The sequence below is a fragment of the Harpia harpyja genome (assembly GCF_026419915.1).
Source record: "Harpia harpyja isolate bHarHar1 chromosome W unlocalized genomic scaffold, bHarHar1 primary haplotype SUPER_W_unloc_3, whole genome shotgun sequence".
Taxonomy (NCBI): Eukaryota; Metazoa; Chordata; class Aves; order Accipitriformes; family Accipitridae; genus Harpia; species Harpia harpyja.
The window spans coordinates 1-8,844 of NW_026293185.1; the positions used below are offsets into that span (position 1 = coordinate 1).

At 49.2% G+C, this 8,844-nt stretch overlaps 1 protein-coding gene across 1 annotated transcript; it reads right to left on the reverse strand.

Moving 5' to 3' along the window:
* Positions 1–775: 775 nt before the first annotated feature.
* On the reverse strand, positions 776–7,471 carry LOC128138166 (uncharacterized; the record flags this gene model as incomplete). Its single annotated transcript, XM_052779472.1, has 2 exons — positions 776–887; positions 6,193–7,471. Coding segments are annotated over 2 exons (1,391 nt in total), but the record flags the coding sequence as incomplete, so codon positions are not given.
* Between the last annotated feature and the right edge of the window lie 1,373 nt (positions 7,472–8,844).

Consider the following 8,844-nt stretch of genomic DNA (forward strand, 5'->3'; position numbering starts at 1 on the left):
TTAATACTACACAGCCGACTTCTTAAGAATTCTTAAGATTTAAAATGATGACTCAAAATGCGCGTATCACTCACCTAAAAGATGAGGGCTCTCTACCTCGAGGAGTTACCTCGGGCGGCGTCCCGACCCAAGGGGGAGTCCCTGACTGCAGATCCGCTGCTCTCGGGAGGACTGATTCCAAAATGTCCTCCGGCGGGACCCTCTTTATACCCTTGTCGAATCTGATCTGCGATCTCCGGTACTGAAAGCAGAGGGCTCTGGGAGATGCCTGGGAGTCACAGGTGGATCCCGGAGGGGAGAGCTTCCTCCAAAAAAGAAAAAAACCTCAAGGGTAGCTTCCCTGGAGGAGTCTGGGGCTGATACCTGAGATCTTAGGTAGGTAAAGCAGAGGACAAAAGCCTCTGGGAGATGACTGGGAGGAGGCTCAGGCAGCTGCCGGAGTTGAGCTGTATCTAAAGGAGAAAAAAATACCTGGAGTAACTTACTTGGAGGAGTCTGGGGCTGCTACCTGGGATCTCTGGTCCCGAAAGCAGAGGTCAAAAGACTTTGGGAGATGCCTGGGAGGAGTCTCAGATGTATCGTGGAGTGGAGAGCTTCCAACAAAGGAGAAAAATCATCTTGGGTAGCTTCCTTGGAGGAATCTGTGCTGCCACCTGAGATGTTAGGTATGTAAAGCAGAGGTCAAAAGACTGGGAGATGCCTGGGAGGAGTCTCAGGTGGCTGGCAGAGTTGAGAGATTTATCTAAAGGAGAAAAAAATATGTCGAGTAACATACTTGGAGGAGCCTGAGGCAGGTAGCTGCGATCTCCGGTACCAAAAGCAGAGGTCAGAAGACTCTGAGAGATAACTGGGAGGAGGCTTGGGTTGATCCCGGAGGAGACAGTTTCCTGCAAAAGAGAAAAATCATCTTGGGTACCTGCCTTGGAGAATCCAGGGCTGCTACCTGGGATCTGAGGTCCCTACAAGAAAAGGCCAAAAGACTCTGGGAGATGCCTCGGGGGAGCCTCAGGTGGACCCTGGAGGAAAGAGCTTCCTCCAAAGGAGAAAAATCATCTTGGGTAGGTGCCTTGGAGAAGTCTGGGGCTGCTACCCACGATCTCAGGTGCCTAAAAGGGAGGTTAAAAGCCTCTCGTGGTTGCTGGGAGGAGTCACAGGTGGATCCCAGAGGGGAGAGCTTCCTCTGAAAAAGAAAAAACCTCAAGGGTAGCTTCCTTGGAGGAGTCTGGGTCTGATATGTGAGATAGTTACGTAAAGCAGATGTCAAAAGACTCTGGGAGATGCCGGGGAGGAGTCCTGGATCGATCCTGGAGGAGAGAGCTTCCTGCAGAAGAGAAAAATCACCTTGGATAGCTTCCTTGGATGAGTCTGGGGCTGCTACCCGGGATCTCAAGTCCCTAAAAGAGACAGCAAAAGACTCTGGGAGTTGCTGGGAGGAGTCACAGGTGGATCCCGGAGGGGAGAGCTTCCTCCAAAAAAGAAAAAAAAAATCTCAAGGATAGCTTCCTTGGAAGAGGCTGCAGCTGCTTCCTGGGATCTGATGTCCCTATAAGAAAAGGAGAAGGGTGAATGTTAAATTTCCCTGAGCAGAACTAGCACAACAGTCTAGGGGAAAAAAAAAAAAAAAAAAAAAATCGAAACTGGGACTATAACAGGGTAGGAGACTGAGCCGTTTGTCAGACAGGGCTCTGAAATTTAATAGAAGCCATTAGGGCATGTGGAGAACTAGGGGTAAATTGGTAAACTGGACTAAAAGTGCAAGAATGCAGGCAGAGACCTGATGAGCGTCCTAGTGATTTTGGGGGACTCAGACAAGCTCTGCTAACAGAATTTTAATGATGCACTTGCAATTAGTGTCCTTGTGGGTCAAATGGCCCCCGACAGCAGAAACAAAAAAAAAAAAAAAAAGAGAGAGAGAAAAAAAAGAAGAGGAGCAAAGCAACAAGAGGCTGATTTATTGGCAGTTGCTTTTGCAAGGAATTTACAAGTGAGATAAGGATTAGGAAGAAAGATGATCAGGTACAGGGTCTGAACTAAGACCTAGAAAAAGAGAAGGAGAATGTGAAGGAACACTAGAAGAAAATGTTACTATTGTGGAAATCTGGGATATGTGCAGCAAGAAAAATATTTTTCTAAACATGTCCCTGAATGACCAGGGAAGTTAATGGATGAGGTAGTGCGTTTGGCTACAGCGGTCAAGAAGAGGAAAGGGTTAAGGAAGAGGGATGTTAAAGGAAAGAGGAATCAAGTGTACTTGTGGCTGTGCTGAGAGAAGCCTTTGAAGTAAGCAGGGGGAGAGGACTGATGGGGACCGGAGGAACCTCTCCCAGCAGAACCTAAGCTGGTTAAAGCAAAGCTGGGAGATGAGGAAACAGAATTTTTAGTCAACACTGGGGCTACGTATTCGGTCTTCAATACACTAGAAGGAAATTTAAGTAACAAAAGCATAAATGTCATTGGTGCGACAGGGACTCGTGAGACCTGGCCATTTTTCAAATCCCTGAAATTTAAACTTGGAAAACAATGGGTTACTCACCAGATTTTATATTTGCCAAATTCTCTGAAAACTTTACTGGGTAGAGATTTACTTGAAAAGGTAGAAGCTGAAATCAGATTCAAGGATGGGGAAGTTGCAATTTTAATCCCAGAATCTAAATATGTCGAAGCCGTAGGCTTGTTGTTACAGGATACAAATCCCAAAAGGGACAAGGTACCTCGAGAAACAGAAGATGCAGTGATCCCCATCGTTTGGGCAGGAGAAGTTCCAAGAAGGTCTAAGAGAGCGGAACCAGTAAGAATTGATCTAAAACCAGGATCGTCACCAGTAAGAATTAAACAATACCCTTTAAAATTAGAAGCGAGAACTGGCTTGGTACCAATAGTTCAAAAATTCTTAAAATATAAGTTGCTAACAGAATGTGAGTCAAAATATAATACAACCTATCTTACCAGTAAAGAAAGCTAACGGAAAAGATTACCATTTAGTCCAGGATCTTAGAGCAATAAATCAGAGAGTACAAGATACACATCCAGTAGTTGCAAACCTGTATACGTTACTAACTACCCTCACCAGTGAACAAAGCTTTTTGCTTTTGAGTGGGAAAATCCTGAAACAGGGCGAAAGACACAATATACTTGGACAGTTCTACCACAAGGCTTCAAGAATAGCCCAACTATTTTTGGAAATCAGCTGGTGAATGAATTAGAGATTTGGAGAAAAGAAAATGGACAGGGAACTGTATTACAATATGGAGATGACATCTTAATTGCAGCGGAATCTCAGGAAATTACTGTGTATGTACCACATACGGTAGTCACAGTTTTGGAACAAAAAGGGGGGCATTGGTTGTCCCTCAGCCGTATGCTGAAATACCAAATGGTACGACTAGAACAAGATGACATCGATCTCAAGACCACTGCAGTTACAAATCCTGCAGTGTTGCTCTCCACTGATTGAGCGGAGAGTTCACCAGAACACGATTGCTTACAAACAGTAGAGGAAATATATGCTAGCCGTCGGGATCTTAAAGACGCTCTGTTAGAAAATCCAGACTGGGAGTTATATACTGACGGCAGTAGTTTTGTTCGCGATGGGAAGAGACTGTCAGGATACGCTGTGACGACCTTAAATGGCATAGTAGAGGCAGGATCCTTATCTCCCAAAACATCAGCCCAAAAGGCAGAACTAATAGCCTTAACTTGAGCATTGGCACTGAGTGAAGGGAGAAAGGTTAATATTTGGACAGATTCTAAGTATGCTTTTGGAGTTGTACATGCCCATGGAGCCATCTGGAAAGAGAGAGGACTACTATCAACACAAGGAACTGAAATCAAGCATGCTGCACAAATACAAGAACTATTACAGAGCATTCAAAAGCCGATGGTGGTAGCAATAAAGCATTGCAAAGCCCACCAAAAAGGAAATAGTGAAACTATAAAAGGAAATTGGAAGGCCGATTGTCTTGCTAAGAAGGCAGCTCTAAAGGAGCCAAAATTTGAAGAGGCTTTAATTCCAGGGCCTCGTTTAGAATTACCACCACCAAAATATACTGAGAAGGAAGATTAATTAGCAGAACAGATAGACTGCTCCAAAAATGGACAAGGTTGGTGGATAACACCGCTAACGCCATTATTGATTCCTGAAAGAATGATGGAAATTTTGCTCAAGAGATTACATCAGGAGATGCATACAGGAGAAGACGCATTGACAATAACTGCGAAAAGAAATATTTTTGGACCAAAGATACAAAGGGTAGCAGACATGGTAGTAAAAAAAGTGTACCATCTGCTGTGCTAATAATCCAAAAATTGGGAAAAAGGTTATAGGAGGAATTGCGAAACAAGGAATAACTCCTGGGGAATACTGGCAAATAGATTGTTCAGAGCTACCTAGGTATAACCAATACAAATATTTATTGATATTGGTAGATACCTTTTCTGGCTGGCCAGAGGCTTTCCCTTGCCGTACCAACAAAGAGCTAGAGAGGTAATTAGACTCTTATTGAAGGAAATAATACCCCGATTTGGTATTCCAGAAGGAATCTCCTCTGATAATGGGCCTCATTTTATTGCAGAAGTCATGCAAGGGCTTTCTAAATTTTTACAGATTAAGTGGGAATTACACACCCCTTGGAGGCCACAATCAAGTGGGAAGCTAGAAAGAATGAATCAAACTCTTAAAAGGCAACTTGCTAAATTGTGTCAAGAAAACACACCTTAAATGGGTAGAAATTTTACCTATAGCTCTTTTACGAATTCGAGTAACTCCTAGGGTCAAAGAGAAAGTAAGTCCTTTTACGGTTGTTTATGGGAAAGCATATCCCATGAATCTTTCTAACATCACAGGAGACCAAATGCATATAAAAGGGCAGGCTGATGTTAAAGAGTATTTGATTTCTCTTTTGCATGCTTTATCTTCACTACACAGGTATCTAAATCAGAAGGTCTCTCTCCTGTTGGATAAAGGCGGAAAGGACCTTACACCATGTTACTGAAAACCTACACTGCAGCCAAAGTAGAAGGAATGGACTCCTGGATTCATTACATGCGAGTGAAAAGAGCACCAGAACCAGATCAGGAAAAGCAGACAGCCACAGACTGGGAAACTCAAATTTCAGCTAATCTGAGACCATTGAACTCTGAGAGAATGAAGAACCTGAATATTATAATATCCCATTTGGTACTAGCAGTAGGTCAAGAGAATTTGGTTTTACAGCTTATCCAGTCCTTTGGGCAAATCCAGAATGTTAGCGTAACCGCTTGTCTCCCTCCATCTGAGTTGGCAGACAATCCTTTAAATTGGGGACTATTACCTTCGGACTTAGAAAAAAGTTTTTCTAAGAAAGAAAAAGAACAACAATGGAAATAGGGTGGTTAAATAAAATATTACATGGAACAGGATCCTCCCTTACTGGATGGCTGGCAAACCTAATTTAAACTTCGATCACTGTTGTCGTTACTACACTCATACTTTGTGTTGTTTTAAGTTCTGTCAAGAGACTGGTTTTACAAGCCACGGCTAGAGCATATAGAACGATAAAATGAAGTAGTGAGACTCATGAGACTCATATGAAGAGATCTCATAGTCTCAAAGGGGGGAAATGATGTACTTAAGAAATTATGTACTTAAGCCACATGAAAAAGGCCACAAAGGTCTTGTGAAACAAGATCCCCTTTGTATAACCAATGCATGCCTTGCTAACAACTGTGCCCCTGAAGAAGAACTAAAAGACTGATAAGAAGGGAACATCCTACCCCAGGAGGCGCCGAAAAGTTGAATAATTGCTAATAGGCATGAAGTCAGAAAAATCTTTGAAAACTGGAGGAAAAGTAAAGGTGGCAGGGGGAGATCATGACCACCAACTCAATTCCACACCAAAAAGACTTCCCCCCCACTCTCTCCTTGAGCATGCGCTGTAGAAGAAAAGAACACTGTACCTTTAATTCCAAGCAGGGAAACTTTAGCCCAATAGAAACTGTGCTAGATAAGCGACTCCCAGTAATAGTTTGGGGAAGAACTTTGGAAATCGAATATGTTTAACTGAACTGTACAAATTGCTTGCCCGTTTAGGCAGGAGGGGTGCTAGCGTTGCAGATTACCACCTAGCCCCCATCTTTGCGTAAACATAAATTGGAATAAAATACCTCTGCTCTGTGTCTATATTGGCATTTTGCACACCGGGTAAACGACCCCACTTTTGGGACAACAGTGGGGCACGCAAAGCACCGCATCCCGCAGGCCGAGGGGCTCAGGCACCCACGTCGCTGCCGGAGGATTGCCGGCAAGAGGTTTGGCATCTGGAGAGGGGCTGCTGGGCCAGGGTGCCCAGGCACCCACCCCACTCCCCCAGCCGCAGCCACGGGTGCTCTCAGTGCTGGAGCAGAGGCCGTAGCAGCTGCCTGTGCCCAAGCCTGTCCCCAGTGGAGGGAAGACTTTGCTGGCGAGGAGCAATCCATTGAAGCCGTTGCCGAAATTGCTGGGCTTGAAGTTGCTGCCGGGCCGGGAGGGTGCTGAGGGGTCCTTGTGCAGGAGGAGGGGTGGCAACGCCTGGGCACCGTTCAACTCCAGGGAGCTGCAGAGCAGGGAGTCCCCGAGGCCGTCGGGGAAGGTCGCGGCCACCGCCTGCGCTTTCCAACCCGGCTGGTCCACCAGCTCCTCCGCCACCTCCCTCTCGGCCCCGGGTGTCTTCTTGGAGCCCTTCCCGCAGAGCCGGACCACCCTGATGCTCTCACCACGCGGACCGCTCTGGCGGCCGAGGTCCTCAAGGCTCCTCAAGGCTGAAGCGCTCCCCAGGCTCTTGTACTCCACCAGTGCGCAGTGCTTGCTCAGCAGCTCGGGGAAGTCTGACGTGTATTTCCGCACACCTGAGGGCAGCTTGCGGCCCGGCCGCAGGATGCGGATGGAGGCGATGGTGCCGAAGGGGCTGAACATCCTCGTGATGGTCTTGAGGAAATTCTTCTGGAGCAGCAGCAGCATGTCCTGCTCCAGGAGCAGCAGCTCCCAGGCCAGCAGCAGTTTGCTGGGGGGGATGCTCAGCAGGGACTCAGGGATGGGGACCCATGATACCGAAAAGCCGGTCGAAGAAACTCCCACCCCGGCTGGCCAACGCAACGGGCTGCCTACCTTCTTCAAGGACGTCAGCAGTTTGATGCTGACAAAGCCCACCTTGTTCCTCTGGACATGTTTCAGGAGGAAAGCATCCTTGGCCAGGTTCTCGTCAGAGAGGTGGAATTCCACCTGGGACACAACCCTCCTGACCAGCTGCCGGTCAGGCATGGAGTAGCTGCAGTCCAAGAGATCAGCCCCCAAAACATCGCTCGCACCGCAGAAGCTCCCGGCAAAGCAGCAGGGACACGGGTGTGACTTGGTGGCCTTTGGGATGTGCAGCACTGCCCGGTCCCAGCCACAGCGGTGCAGACGGCAGAGTGTTGAGGAGCGGGCTGGCTCAGCTGCGCTCTGAAATAAAATGGAGTTTTATGGTTTTAGAAGCGCGGTTGCTTTCACGCCCCCAGCACCGGTCCCTGCCACAAGTTACGCAGCGGATGGCCTTGCACAATCTTGCAGCCAGAGGTGCCTCATGAACAGAGCGCAATCTCTTTAATTAACAGGATACAGGCCAGGAGAGATCTTTGGCCTCCGGTTCATGGCAGTTGTCCCGACTCCCCCAGGCCACACACTGTTCACACAGCGGGAGCGAGAGGCCTGTGTTCCTACCAGGGTGTCCTTGCTAGTGCCAAATCCTCCAAGTACAAGGAGGGGATGTACTCACCCGGTCCCTGGGGTCCTGTAGAGCACAAACAGCCCCAGCATCTCATCATCGGATGTTGTGCAGAATCCAGTCCTTTTCTGGGAGCAGGCGGCAGCGGGTACTGTCTCCTCCTGGGCGTCACACACCCAGGGAAAGCGCCGCCCCCTCCGAGGGGGATCCAGAGCTGCTGCTTTTCCCATCAGGAGACTAAAAGACCTGACAGCACTACTGGAGCGAGGGCTGGGGGAAAGCGTGCCGCCGAGCGACACCGCGTGACCTTCCTTCGCGCCCTCGAGGTCCTTTTCCCTATTTCTGCGTCACTCCGGTCAACGCAGCGAACGGAAGCACGGGCAATAGTCGCAAATGCATTTGCCATCTGGCGCAAGGAGGCTGTGGCTGCAGCTTGGTCCCCACTCGGCTCGGCTGAATCAACCTGTTCTTCTTCCCCCACCGGAAAAATACTGTTGAAAGCCAAGAGGATTTGCACCCGCAGACCCTGAGAGCCGCCTGTAGGCCCCGGGGGCACCCCAGCCTCCCTTAACCCTTTCCCTCCCCAGGAGGAGCTGGGGAGGCTCTTGGGGGTGGGGCGGAACACAGGGAGCCCCCGCATTCCTTCCGGGGAGACGCCAAAGAGTCCTTAGCAGCCAACAGCCAGAAGGGACCATGGCGCGGCCACCAATGCAGCTCCCACTGCCTGGGCCCTGGGGCCCCCCGGCGCCCCAGCTTTTCCAGCCATTCGTGCTCCCCAAAACCTTCTACCCTCGAGGCAGGGACCGACCCCAACCCCTGCAGCCCAGGGACGCTCCTGCGGGGCAACAGCGGAGGTGACCGCCGGCCATCGCTCCTGTCTCTCTCTCTTAGGCTCAGCCAACCTGTGCCGCCTGCCCGCGTGGGAGCAGCCCTTCCCTGCAGCCCGGGCACCCCAGGCCCCCCAGGCACCACCACCAGGTACGGCACCCCAGTCTGCTCTGGCACCTTCGCCATCCCCATCACACCCGTCCCCCCGGCGCTTTTCGCGTGGGGGTTCAGCAAGCCCCGGTGAGCATCCTTGCCCTCGCCCGGGCGGCGCGTGCCCAGTAAAGCCGATCTGCAGAGAATT